The sequence below is a fragment of the Dama dama genome, chromosome 16 (assembly GCF_033118175.1).
Source record: "Dama dama isolate Ldn47 chromosome 16, ASM3311817v1, whole genome shotgun sequence".
NCBI lineage: Eukaryota > Metazoa > Chordata > Mammalia > Artiodactyla > Cervidae > Dama > Dama dama.
In genome coordinates, this window is record NC_083696.1 from 9,183,964 (window position 1) to 9,198,726 (window position 14,763).

A 14,763-nucleotide genomic window follows, 5' to 3' on the forward strand; every position below is an offset into this window, starting at 1 on the left:
CAAACTGATGGTCCTGGCAAGTCTTTAACATGCGAGTCTCCCGGGAATGAAGTTCTGTGATTGACTAGTAATGTCTGCCCTGGGCAGGGGAACAGAGTGTAGTGGTTATGTGTGCAAATAGTTGCTGCATGTGCCATTCAGCTCGACCTCTGAAGCTAAGTAGTCTAACCTCTTCCTCAATCCAGAAACAGCCTCTGATACAGAAGGTGTTAGTGAATAAGATACATGAGGCCACAGTGTCAGGAAAAAGCAGACCAGAGAAATTGTGGAGAGTGGATTCTAACTCTGAATCTGTCATGAATTTGTGTTCTCTGATCACAAATAGATCACGTCTCCCCAGGCCTCCTCCATCCATCCCGTGAGGTCAAATTCCCATCAACTACGTCTCAGGTGTGAAAGTGCTTGACAAACCGTTACGCGTGGTCTTGCATCACCACGGGCAGTACAGGGGTGGGGAGTGGGGCAGAGGGGAACAAACTGGGGGAGGTGCTGGAGCAGACTTCCACCAGTTCCTGGCATCTGCCTGGGAGAGACCTACTGTTGTTGGCGCTATTCCTCTGGGCTTGGGGCTTCCACTTCTCCTCCACGACAGCAGGGGGCGATCGGGACTGGTTGGAGGCGATGTTGTTTTCGTTGTCCGCTGTGGGCACAAAGGGGACAGTGTATTTCCCTGAAGTGCCAGAGGCCTGTCCGCTAACAAGGAGAGAACGAGAGCATGCAAGTGAAGGCGAGCCTGGTCTCTGGGACGCGGGCCTGGGTTCAAATCCTGGCTCCTTAGACAACTATCTGATGCCTGCAAAGCTTCATTTTCATCACTTGGAAGAATGAAGATAATCCCACAACTGCTGGAAGGACTAACAAGAGATAACATAGGGAAAAAGCAGTGGGCACAGTGCCTAGCATGGAGTAAGCACTCGGGGAATGGGAAGCGCTGTGTTCTGAGTCTGGATGGGAGGCCCCCCAACACCCACAAGCACAAAGTTCTAACTGAGACTGCGGAGGGGGTGCCCATTATACCACAAGAGGCAGAAAGCATCTCACACTTGCTTCTTTGAAGTGTGTCTTTTTGTCTTTTTAGTGTATTTACTAGAAACTTAATTAGAGGAACACAACAAAAGCAGAGCCCTAGATGACATAAAGTATGTAATTCTCAACCCCCTCGTTACATGCAGAAGGTGGAAACTGAAGGGCACACATAGGAAAGGATCTGCCTGGGATCACACGGAAAGCCAGCAGCAGAGCTGGGATGCACAGCCCAGGGCCTCTGGTACTGAGGTACGCCCTCCATGAATTTCCCTAATTTTTGTTAACATGTACATATACACTGGTGTTCAGTTTTAAGTAATGGGCACAAGCCATACTCTTCTATGCACGGTTACTTCTTGACATTTTTGTAGAACTGTTTCTGAGTAGAAATCATCTTGAGTTACATATTTGCCATCAGAAATGACCACACAATCTTTTACTGCACCATACTTTACCAATTATTAACTACACCCTAGGTCCTGAGTTTCAGGGCTGTGCCATTTCCAGTATGACTATTCTGCTATGAACCTATTTGCCCAATATTCTAATACTGTTTTTCTGTGCTCTTTTATTGTTGTGGGTGTACTTCCTTGAGACATCATCTGACAGGTAGAATTCACAACCTGAGGCTATCAGTGGGTCAGTGGCCTCTGTTCAGCATTGCCAGACATTGTTCTTCCTTTCTTCTCAATTTAAGGCATCAGACCATAGAGGTCAAGGCCAGAATTTTTATACCTAGAAAAGAGACTTCTCCAACTTCTACATATTCACAGTCAGCCAGCTAGAAGACTCTGGGATGGGCATTCAAGGAATATTTTACAGCCACTAGAAAAGTGGCTGTGTACCCTGGAGAAACATGTGAAAATGCATAAGATAATGAAAAGCACACTCTAATCAGAACTTCATATGTATTTTTAGAGATACGTACTTAAGACTCACAAGTCAAAGAATGAACAGAGTTATGCATCAAAATCTGTGGGGAGGGGACTTTCACTTCTGCCCATTAAGGATGACCTACCATAGGAACTGCTCTCCACATGCAAACAACTACTGATCATGATACAACTGCTTTCAAACAGGCAACCTGGGGTGTGAGCCCAGAAAAAGCAAATGTGGTGAGCTCTCTGACTGCCCTGCTTACCGCCTGTTTTCATGCTGCTGCATATAGGGGCAGGGAATTTAACAAGCACAGTGATCACTTTTAAGAGATAGAGATCAAAATTCAGGCAGAGACAGCTAGAATTTACAGGGGAAAGTACTAAGGCAGAAGAAGTGTCAGCAAGAGAGAGCTCTGGAGATTGTAGGGGGTTCCCTGGAGTTTTTGATGAAACTGATCTGCCTATTGCTGCTTACACGCTAAGTTGTGTCTGACTCTTTTGCGACCCCATGGACTGTAGCCTGCCAGGCTTTTCTGTCCATGGGATTTCCCCGGCAAGAATACTGGAGTGGGTGGCAATTTCCTTCTCCAGGGGATCTTCCTGACCAGGGATCAAACCTGCATCTCCTGCACTGACAGGTGAATTCTTTCCCACTGAGCCACCTGGGAAGCCCAATACATAGGACCAAATTCCACAGGAACGGGGCAAGAATCACTACAATGCAGTAGGATGATAATTCCTAGGGTTACCCCATTGGGGAAGTCACCTGCGTTCCCTCAACCAGAATGGAGAGACCAACCTCAATGTACGAGAAATTGGACAGTCCCCTTGTATGCGTGCGTATATGCTACACCACTTCAGTCAGCTCCTCTGTCCATGGAATTTTCCAGGCAAGAATACTGGAGTGCGTTGCCATGCCCTCCTCCAGGGGATCTTCCTGACCCAGGGATTGAACCCATGTCTCTTATGCCTCCTGCATCGGCAGGGGCTTCTTTATCATTAGTGCCACCTGAGAAGCCCTGGACAGCCCCCTTATTATGCAGCTAAATTAGCCATAAGTGCTGCCCTAGACCTGCCCTAGTACATTTTAAGAACAAGCCTCAAATGTATTAAAGTGATTCCAGTTAACAAACTGTAAGCCAAATGTAATACTGTCTAAAAAAATAAAAAAACTAGCACCTAACAATATGAAATTCACAATGTCATTCATCTAATCAGTACCGGACATCCAAAATAGTAGGCAAGTATGACCTATAACCAGAAAAAAATAAACAAAAAACAAAAAAACAAAAACCAAAACCTAATCAACAGAAACAGACCTAGGAAGGACAGAGATGATATATTTAGCCAATAAGAAATCTTACAACAGTAGTTGTAGACATCATAAATATGCTCAAGATATGAAGGGAAACATGAATATCCTAAGGAGAGAAATGGGAGATGTAAAAAAGAGCAAACTAAACTACACTCAAGTGGAACTTCTAAATATAAAAATAAGTGGTATAGGAAAAATACACTCTATGGGACAAAAACTAATTAGATGCCACAGAAGAAAAAAAAATTAGTGAAGTTGGAGACAGAACAAAAAAAAATATCCAGTGAAAACCAGACTGGGTAAAAGGTTGTACATAAATAAAGGGAGTGTGGACAATATTAAGCAGTTTAACACACTTGGAGTCCCAGAAAAAGGGGGTGAGGCAGAAAAAATATTTGAAGAAATGGCCAGAATTTTTCCAAATGAGATGAAAACCATAAAACCAAGTTCTAAAAGCTCAACTAACTCAAAGAAAACACCACCAAGGCACAGTGTCATAATAAAATTGTTGAAAACCAATGACAGGAACAGTGAGAGAAGAGGAAAAATTAAGTACAGGTGAACAAAAGTAAGAATAACAACAGACCCAGCAGGCAACAGAACAAAGTTAAAGGAGAAGGTCAATCTAAAATTCTAAGGGCTGCCCTAGATGAATGGATAAAGAAGACATCATAATGCAGTTGATATAAACTATATTTATACAATGGGATATTACTCAGCTATAAAAAAGAATGAGGGACTTCTGTGGTCCAATGGCTAAGACTCCATGCTCCCGATGGAGGGAGCCCAAGTTCAATCCCTGCTCTGGGAACTAGATCCCACATGCCTCAGCTTAGACCCTGTACAGCCAAATAAATAAATAAACATTAAAAAAATGAAATAATGCCATTTGCAGCAACACGGAAGGCCCTAGAGATGATCATACTAAGTGAAGTAAGCCAGACAATGACAAATACCATATGATGTCACTTACATGTGGAATCAAAAAAAAAAAAAAAGGATACAAATAAACATATATACAAAACAGAAATAGACCCATGACAGATAAAACAAACTTATGGTGACCAAAGGGAAAAAGGAAGGAGGGATAAATTATGAGTCTGAGATTAACATATACATACTAATATATGTAAAGGAGATAAACAACAAGATACTATCTTTCACAAATGGAAATAAATAAGGGAAAAAAAAATTAGACCTGCAACTATAAGAAATGCTAAAGGAAGTTCTTTAGGTATAAAAAAAAAATGATACCAAATAAGAATCTGGATCTACGGAAAGAAAAGAAGAGTACTGGGAACTGTATATATATGAACATAAAAGGTGTTTTCCCTCATTTTTAATCTCTTTAACAAGGTAACTGACTGCTCTACGGAAAATAGTAACAATGAACTGTGGTAATTACATGTAGTAATAAACTGTATGGCAACAATAATATAAAGATTAGGAAAATGATATAGAAGATTTTGTTGAAAGTTTTTCACACAATATACAAAGGGGGCTAATATCCTTTGAAAGTAGACTTAATAAATTAGAAATGTATAGTGTAAAACTGAAATAAATCATTAAAAACACCCAAAGAATTACAGTTAATAAATTCATTGTAGAGATAAAAATGGAATCATAAAAAATTCTCAGTCCAAAATAAGGCAAAAAAATTAGAGAAAAAGGAAGAAAGAACAAATGAAACAGTAAACAAATAGGAAAATGGTAGATTTAAACCCAGTAATATTGAAATCACATTAAATGCAAATGATATGATCTCCACATTCCAAATAAAAGTTAGAGAATGTCATACTTAAAAAAAAAAACCCAAGAATCCACTCTATGCTATCTATAAGAAATCTATTTAATATAAAGACATGAGTAAGTTGAAAGTAAAAGGTTAAATAAAGGTATACTCCACAAAGAGGAATTAAGAGAAGGCAGGAGATGCATGTGGCAGTACTACAGAAAAAACAGACCTCAGAACAAGAAATATGACCAGGGGTAACGAGAGACCTTGCCTCATGATAAAGAAGTCAGATCACCAAGAATACATAATGATCCTATGTTGTGTGCAAGTGATAATAGAGCATCAAAATTACAAGAAGCAAAAGCTGAGAAAACTGAACAAGAAACAGACAAACCAAACCTACAACTGGAAATTTCAAACTGTCTTCTCTCAGTAACTGTTCCTCTCATGAGAAAAGAAAAAGATTGAATACAAATGAGCAGAGAGCGGACAACATCGAGCAGTCCAATGTACATACAACTGGATTCCCAGAGAAAGGAGGCAGAATAGAAAAATACTGAAATCATATAAAGTATAGTCTCTGACCATAACTGAATTAAATTAGGAGTCAATAAAAAAAATATTTGGAAATATTTCGACTATTTGAATATTAAACATCACACTTGTAAGTAACTCAGAGGTCAAAGAAATATTAGGGAGGTCAGAAAATGCTTTGAACTAAATACTAAAACATACAGACCTCAGATTTCAAAATCTGTGGATACATCTAAATGAATGTTATTTATAACATTAAAAGTTTTATTAGAAAAGAATAAAGGTTTAAAATCAGTGTCACAAAGCTTCAATACTAAGAGATCTAAAGACTAAGTTTAAAGAGTAACTTGAGTCTAACATAAAAAGAAGAAAATCATACAGATAAAAGCAGAAATGAATGAAACAGAAAATGGATAAACACAATAGAAATCAAACTAAAAGCTAATTCTTGGTAGAAATCAGTAAAATTGATAACCCTCTAATAAGAAAGATTAAAAAAACAAAAGAGAGGAATGCAAATTACTAGTAGTAGGAATAAAAGAAGGGGACATCACTACAGATGCTAAACATATTAAAGGGATTAATGGGGACATGAATATGGGGATTTCCCTGGTGATCCAGTTGTTAAGAATCCACCTTCTAATGCAGGGGACACAGGTTTGATCCCTGGTCGGAGAAATAAGATCCCACATGCAATGCTAGATAACTAAGCTCAAGCACTGCACCTAGAGAAGCCCCGCATGCTGTAAGTACTGAGCTCTAGCACTCCAGACACTACACACAACTAGAGAGCCCACGGACTGCAACTAAGACCTGAGGCAGCCAAATAAATAAATATTTTAAAAAATGATTATGAACAATGTTATGCCAATAAATTCAACCATTTAAGTGACGCCCCCCAAAAAAAACCTAAAAATATAAAGTATTTAAGTTCACTTCAGAAGAAATAGGCAACCTGAATCTTTCAAGTTCTGTAATTATTAAGAAATTCATATCATAGCTCACATAATTTCCCACAAAGAAAAACTCCCACATGAGTTGACTGCAACGTTTGACCAAATATTTAAGGACGGAATAATACAGATTCCAAACAAATTCTCCCAAGAATCAGAAGAGGAAAGAGCATTTCCCAATTCATTTTATAAGGCTGTCATTATCTCGATCCAAAACTAAAGAAAAAATTATAAGAAAAGAAAATACAGGGACTTCCCTGGTGGTCCAGTGGCTAAGACTCCACACACCCAGTGCAGGGGGACCCCAGGTTCAATCTCTGGTCAAGGAACTAGATTCTACTTGGGGCAACTAAGAGTTTGCACGCCTCAACTACAAAATCCTGCTGGGAGATCCTGCTTGCTTCTTCAACTAAGACCAGGCGCTGCCAAATAAGTACATAAATAAATATTCTTTTTTAAAAAAGAAAGAAACTACAGACCAATATCCCTCAACATATACACAAAATGCTTAACAAAATATTAGCAAATTAAATATAGCAATATATAAAAATTACAACACATCATGGGAGTTCCCTGGTGGTCCAGAAGTTAGGACTCAGAACTTTCACTGCTGTGCCCCGGGTTCAATTGCTGGTTTGGGAACTAACATCCCACAAGCCATGTGGGATAAAATAAAAAATAAAAATAATAGCACATCATGAATAAGCAAAGTTAATTCCAGAAATGGGATAGTTAATAAAAGAAAACCAATCAGTGTAATTTCCTATACTAAGAGCGGAAAAAAAATAAGAAAAATCATTTTATCTCCATAGATGAAATGCATTTTAAATGTGATAAAATCCAATACCCACCCATGATACAAAATCTCAGCAAGCTAGGAAGAGAAAGAAACTTTTTCAACTTGATAAAGGACATCTAAAAAAAACCCTTGACTGATCTGATAGAAATAAAAATGATTATTTATAAGGAAATACTATGAACAGTAGTATTCTAACCAATTAGACAACCTGGATGAAATAGACAAGTTTCTAGAAAACATAAACTATGAAAACTTATTTAAGCAGCAGAAAATCTGGATATATCTATACAAAAACTGAATTAGTAATCAAAGTACAGACCATAAAAAAGAAAAGCAAAGGAAAGCCTAGGCTCAGATGACCTCACTGATGAATTTTATCATACGTTAAAGAACTTGTCACAAATTCTTCTGAAAACAGGAGAGAACACTTCTCAATGTATTCTATGAGGCAGGTATTATTCTGATACCGAATCCAGACTAATGAGTCACAAGAAAATAAACTATAGTCCACGATGCCTTTTGAATATAGATATAAACATTCTCAATAAAATACAGCTAACCAAATCCAACAACACATATAACAGGTTATATCCTATGACCAAGCAGCATGTATTCCAAAAATACAGGTTGGTTCAACATGCAAAAATCAATACTATATTAATAGAATAAAGGACAAAAACTCCCTGATCATTTTAATTGATGCTGAAAAATTAAATGACAAAATTCAAAACTCTTTCATGATAAAAACACTCAACAAACTAGGAATTGAAGGGAATTTTTCAACCTGATAAAGGGCATCTATGAAAAACCCATTGCTAACATTATAGTTAATGGTTAAACATTAAAAATTTTCCTCTTAAGATCAGAACAAGGTAAAAATGGACACTCTACCTCTTTTATTCAACATGCATGAGAGGTTCCAGTCAGGGCAATTAGAAAAAAAGAAAGAAAGAAAAACAAAAAGAAAGGGCATCCAGATGAATGGAAGAAGTAAAATTATCTCTATTTATAGATTACAGACTACATCATTGGTGTATAGAAAATCCTACGGAGAACACAGATACACACACAACTATTAGACCTTGTAAATAAGTTCAGCAAGATTTCAAAATACAAGATCAACATATTAAAGAAATTATACTTCTGTACGTTAGCAATGAACACTCCAAAAATTAAATTAAGGAAATAATTCCATTTACAATAGCTTCTAAAAGAGTTAAAATACTTAGGAATAAATTATAAAATAAGTATAAGACTGCACACTTAAATATGTTTGAAAAATTCAAAGAAGGCTTAAATAAATGAAAAGTCATTCCATTTTCATAGATTAGAAGACAATATTGTTAAAATAGCAATATTCCCTAAATTGATCCAGATTCAACCCAATCCCTATCAAAAGTCCTGTTGTCTTTTTTTGCAGGTATTGACAAGATGATCCTTAAGTTTATGCAGAAGAGCCAAACACTCTTGAAAATGAACAAAGCTGGAGAGTTTAGACTTCCTGATTTCAAAGCTATTATAAAGCCATGGTAATCCATACAGTGTGGTACTGGCATAAAAATAGACATACAGACCAATGAAACAGAATTTAGAATCCAAAAATAAACCCTCAAATTTTCAGTCAACTGATTTTTGACAAGGGTGCCAGGACAATGCAACAGGGGAACAAATAGTCTTTTCAAAAAATTGCGTTGGGACAACTGGATACCCACATGCAAAAGAATGAAGTTTGACCCCTACCTCACGCCACATACAAAAATTAACACAAAATGGAATATGCGCCTAAATCTAAGAGCTAAAACTAGAAAACTCTTACAAGAAAGCAGGAGTTAAGTCTTTGTGACCCTCGATCAGGCTATGATTTCTTACACATGACGTCAAAAGCACAAACAATGAAAAAAAGTCTTCATCAAAAATGTTTGTGCTTCAAAGGACAGCATCAAGAAAGTGAAAAGACAACCTACAGAATGGGAGAAGATATTTGTAAATCATCTATCTATAGAGGCCTCATGTCTGTAGAGATAAAAAGATCTTTTACAACTCAGTAATAACCCCCCCCAAAACACCCAATTAAAAAATGGGAAAAGGATTGAACCAACATTTCTCCAAAGGAGATACTTAAATGGCCAATAAGCACATAAAAAAAAATGTTAAACATCATTTGCCATCAGGAATACACAGAAAAGGAAAGATACACCCATCTGAATGCAAAGTTCCAAAGAATAGCAAGGAGAGATAAGAAAGCCTCCTTCAGCGATCAATGCAAAGAAATAGAGGAAAACAACAGAATGGGAAAGATCAGAGATCTCTTCAAGGAAATTAGAGATACCAAGGAAACCTTTTATGCAAAGATGGGCTCAATAAAGGACAAATGGTATGGACCTAACAGAAGCAGAAGATACCAAGAAGAGGTGGCAAGAATACACAGAAGAACTATACAAAAAAGATCTTCATGACCCAGATAACCAAGATGGTGTGATCACTGACCTAGAGCCAGATATCCTAGAGTGTGAAGTCAGGTGAGCCTTAGGAAGCATCACTACAAACAGAGCTAGTGGAGGTGATGGAATTCCAGCTGAGCTATTTCAAATCCTACAACACGATGCTGTTAAACTGCTGCACTCTATCAGCCAGGAAATTTGGAAATCTCAGCAGTGGCCACAGGACTGGAAAAGGTCAGTTTTCATTGCAATCCCAAAGAAAGGCCACGCCAAAGAATGTTCAAACTATCGCACAGTTGCACTCATCTCACGTGCTAGCAAAGTAATGCTCAAAATTCTCCAAGCTAGGCTTCAACAGTACGTGAGCCGAGAACCTCCAGATGTTCAAGCTGGATTTAGAAAAGGCAGAGGAACTGGAAGTCAAATCTCCAACATCTGTTGGATCACAGAAAAAGAAAGAGAATTCCAAAAAACATATACTTCTGCTTCATTCACTACGCTAAAGTCTTTAGCTGTGTGAATCACAACAAACTGTGGAAAATTCTTAAACAGATGGGAATACCAGATCACCTTGCCTTCCTCCTGAGAAACCTGTATGCAGGTCAAGAAGCAACAGTTAGAACTGGACATGAAACAACGGACTGGTTCCAAATTGGGAAAGGAGTATGTCAAGTCTGTATGTTGTCACCCTGCTTATTTAACTTATATGCAGAGTAATGTCATGTGAAATGCTGGGCTGGATGAAGCACAAACTGGAATCAAGATTGCAGGGAGAAATATCAATAACCTCAGATATGCAGATGATATCAACCTTATGGCAGAAAGTGAAGAGGAACTGAAGAGCCTCTTCATGAAGGTAAAAGAGAGAGTGAAAACGCTGGCTCAAAACTCAACATTCAAAAAACTAAGATCATGGTATCTGGTTCCATGACTTCAAGGCAAATAGATGGGGAAACAATGGCAACAGTGACAGACTTTATTTTCTTGGGCTCCAAAATCATGAGAGATGCTAATTGCAGCCATGAAATTAAAAGATGCTTGCTCTTTGGAAGAAAAGCTATGACAAACCTAGACAGAATATTAAAAAGTAGAGACATTACTTTGCCACCAAAGATCCCTATAGTCAAAGCTATAATTTTTCCAGTAGTCATGTATGGATGTGAGAGTGGGACCATAAAGAAGGTTGAGCACCAAAGAATTGGTGCTTTTGAACTGTGGTGTTAGAGAAGACTCTTGAGAGTCTTCTGGACTGCAAGTAGCTCAAACCAGTCAATACTAAAGAAAAGCAATCCAGAATATTCATTGGAAGGACTAGAATGAAAGTGGAAGCTTCAATTCCTTAGAAGTTCCAATACTTTGGCCACCTGATGTGAAGAGCCTACTCATTAGAAAAGACCTCAATGCTGGGAAAGATTGAAGACAGAAGGAGGAGAAGACGACAGAGGATGAGATGGTTGGATAGCATCACTGATTCAATGCACATGAGTTTGAACAAGCTCCGGAAGATGGTGAATGGCAGGGAAGCCTGGTGTGCTGCAGTCCATGGAGTTGCAAAGAGTCAGACACGACTGAGCAACTGAACAACAACAATAATACAGAGATTAAAATAACAATGAGGTATCAGTTAATGTGTGTGTGTTAAGTCGCTTCAGTCATGTCTGACTCTCTGTGACGCTATGGATTGTAGCCCGCCAGGATTCTCTGTCTATGGGATTCTCCAGGCAAGAATACTGGAATGGGTCGCCATGCTCTCCTCCAGGGGATCTTCTCAACCCAGGGATTGAACCCACATCTCCTTTGGCTCCTGCACGGCAGGCGGATTCTTTACGACTGAGTCACTGGGGAAACTTCTCACTTAATGTAGCAGTCTCCAAGCTTTTTGGCACCAGGGATGTTTCATAGAAGACAATTTTTCCATGGACTGGGGCGGGGGCATGGTTTCAGGATGATTCAAGCACACTGCATTTACTGTGCACTTTATTTCTCTTATTATTATTACATATATCAGCTCCACCTCAGATCACCAGGCATGAGATGCTAGGGGTTGGGGAACCCTGACTTAATGCATTAGAATGGCTATAACCAGTCAGATAATAAGAAGCGTTATCAAGGATGTGGAGAAGTTGGAACCCTCATACACTGTTGGTGGGAATGTGAAAATGGTGCAGACACTTTAGTAAACAGGGGAAGCTCTTCAAAAGGTTAACTGCAGCCTGATTCTATGACCCAGAATTTCCACTCCTAGGTAACTACATAGTAGTTAAAAACATGTCTACACAGGGACTTGCACTTGGACATTCACAGCAACTTTATTCGTAATAGCTCCAAACTGGAGACAGCCTAAAAGTCCATCAGTTGGGGGAACAGGTAAACAAACTGCGGTATATCCAGACAATAAAATACTACTCAGAAATTAAAAGACTAGTATCATAGAATATGAATGAGTCTCAAAAGTATGCTAAGTGAAAGAAGTCAGACACCCAAGTCAGACACGAGGCTAAATATATAATCTATTTATACAAAACTGCAGGCTTCCCAAATGGCACTAGTGGTAAACAACCTGTCTGCCAATGTAGAAGACTCAGGAGACACGGGTTCAATCCCTGGGTCAGGAAGATTCCCCTGGAAGAGGAAATGGCAACCCACTCCAGTATTCTTGCTTGGAGAACCCCATGGACACAGGAGCCTGGTAGGCTACAGTCCATAGGGTCCAACAGTCGGACATGGCTGAAGCAACTTAGCATGAACGCATGCACACAAAATTCCAGATACTATAAGGAAAGAAAGCAGACAGTGGTTGCCAGCATGGGCGTCTGGGAAAGGGACTTTTTGGGTCAATGGTAACATTATACATTGTGCTTATGATGGTGGTTAAATGACTATACATTTATCAAGACCTATCAAACAGAACTCTTAAAACTGGTGAATCTTATTTATGTAAATTATAAATACGATTTTAAAATAGACTGAAAAGAAACCATTAAAAGAGGAATAGTGGTTAGCTTTGAGTAGTAAGATTATGGTTGCAGAGTGGTTCCCTCATTCTCTGCCTTTATGCAAGCCTTGGAATCAGGATTACTCAATCTCAAATTTGATAAGTATTTGATAAGTATGGTTGATTAAAAAAAAAACCTTTTTTCTCCTTATCTCACAGATAATGCTGCTGAATGGGTGAGGCACTCAGTAAATGCTCTGTGAATGGTCTGATTTATAGCTTGAGCTGGAAACAAGGTTTATTCAGTGTGGCTATTCCCGTGTATCACAGATGCACATGTTCATACATGAACAGACAGACACGTCTGCAAAGGACTGGATGCAAAGCTGGAATAAAGAATGTCTCCCAGGGAGGGATCAGTTGCAGGAAGGAGAAAGCAGCTGTTTCCAGCAGTGGATGGAAAAGGAGAAACTTGTATTATTTGGTCTTATTTTAGAATGTGCCACAGTCCTCAATATTTTACATGCCTCATCTCCAGAACCATCACCCAGGCTGTGGAGAATGGTGATGAACCCACTTTACAGATGAGAAGACTGACACCCAGAAAGGTGATTAGGTAATCCCTCAAAGGGACTAGAAGTTCAGTGTGGCCATTCCCACATCCTACCACTCTGAGTTGCCAATATGTTTGCCTCCTAGGAAAGTCCCCAGGCCTCACTTAGCTGAAAAGAGGCTAGAAGGGATGACCTCCGAGATGCTTCCCCCATCCCTAATCCTCCACCTCAACCACCCTGCTGAAAAAGGGCACCTGGCTGTTGAGTTCATGAGAGGGTCAGAATTACAGTCTGATTCAGTGGTTGCAGAGCCTTGGGCAAGTTACTTAAGTCATTTTATTTTATAATTCACACATTTTATGAAAAGAACAAAAAAAATAAACAACATAGAAATAGCACACTAAAATGAACTGCATAATGTACACCTCTAAACACAAACAAGCAATATAGCACTACAACTTGGAAAAATTTTTAAAATCAGAGCATGTCCCCTACTGATAGCAGTTGAGGGAATGACCTATTGCATTCTGGAGGCAAAACATTATGGGAACAGCTTATGTTTATTAAATATGGCAATCATTATTTAAATCATTAACTGTTGGACAGGGCTAACAATTTTCTTATTGTAAATTGTGCTTCTTTTTTTTTTTTTTTCTGCAGTGCTGAGTGGCATGGGGGATTGTAGTTCCCAAACTGGGGATCAAACCTGTGTCCCCCAAAGTGGAAGTGTGGATTCTTAACCACTGGGCTGCTAGGCAAGTCCCTGATAAATATTTTTTGACTGACGCTTTTCTGCCCACAATATGTGCTTCCATTTTCTATAAAGGATAGCTAATTCAAGCACTTAACTCAGAGGGATTTCTGAGGATCAAATGAGCTAATATGTAAGAACTCAAACGATGTTAGGTATTACTTTTTATGAGCCATGCAACTCTGGGCCAGCAATTACATTTTCTGAGCCTCAGTTTCCTCATCTGTATAATGGGGATGATAACGCCAGCCAGCTTATTGAGGAGCCTTGATGCTATAACCAGGCCCGACACACAGTAATTGCTCACTAAGTGTTAGCTACCTTCAGTATCACTGCTGCCAAAACCCGCTCCTAAACTGTCACCAGGGACCAGGCAGGTTTCCGTACCGCACAGAAAGGAAGTTTATTAGCGGGAATTACTCTGTGCCATTCAGCAGCTTCTTAATGAGATTGGTGTTATTCGAGGTTGATCCCCCTTATCAGCGGCCCTGTGAACTGCGCAGATCATGACGCTTAATTTCTCTCTATGGAGTCAATCCTTTAATCCTGACTCAGCCTGGCTGGGCTTCAGCCTGGCTTTGCACTGGATTGCTGGCGAGGCATTCTCTGCTGGCACTGAACCAGAACAAAGCAGCCCAAAGCTCTTCTTGGGAAAACCAGTTGGGATGCCTGGGGAGGCGGGGCCTCCACAGGCACATCCTTGATTTGCATGTTAATGGCCTCCGCCCAACTGCCTGAGGGTCAGAGAAGCCTGGGCACCCAGACTCTTCCCTAAAGAGAGCTCAGCTTCCAGAGGTGGCGGGCTCCCCTCGTGGCTCAGCGGTAAAGAATCCGCTGGCAGT

General features: G+C 39.4%; 1 protein-coding gene across 11 annotated transcripts in view; it reads right to left on the reverse strand.

The window, feature by feature from the left end:
* The window catches only part of ZNF618 (zinc finger protein 618), a 199,239-nt gene that overhangs the window by 7,996 nt on the left and 176,480 nt on the right, over positions 1 to 14,763 (reverse strand). For all 11 annotated transcript variants that reach the window (XM_061163364.1, XM_061163362.1, XM_061163361.1 and 8 more), the window contains one exon: positions 539 to 640. In XM_061163364.1, coding sequence (XP_061019347.1) covers positions 539 to 640 — 102 coding nt within the window. The remainder of the gene's footprint in view (positions 1 to 538; positions 641 to 14,763) is intronic.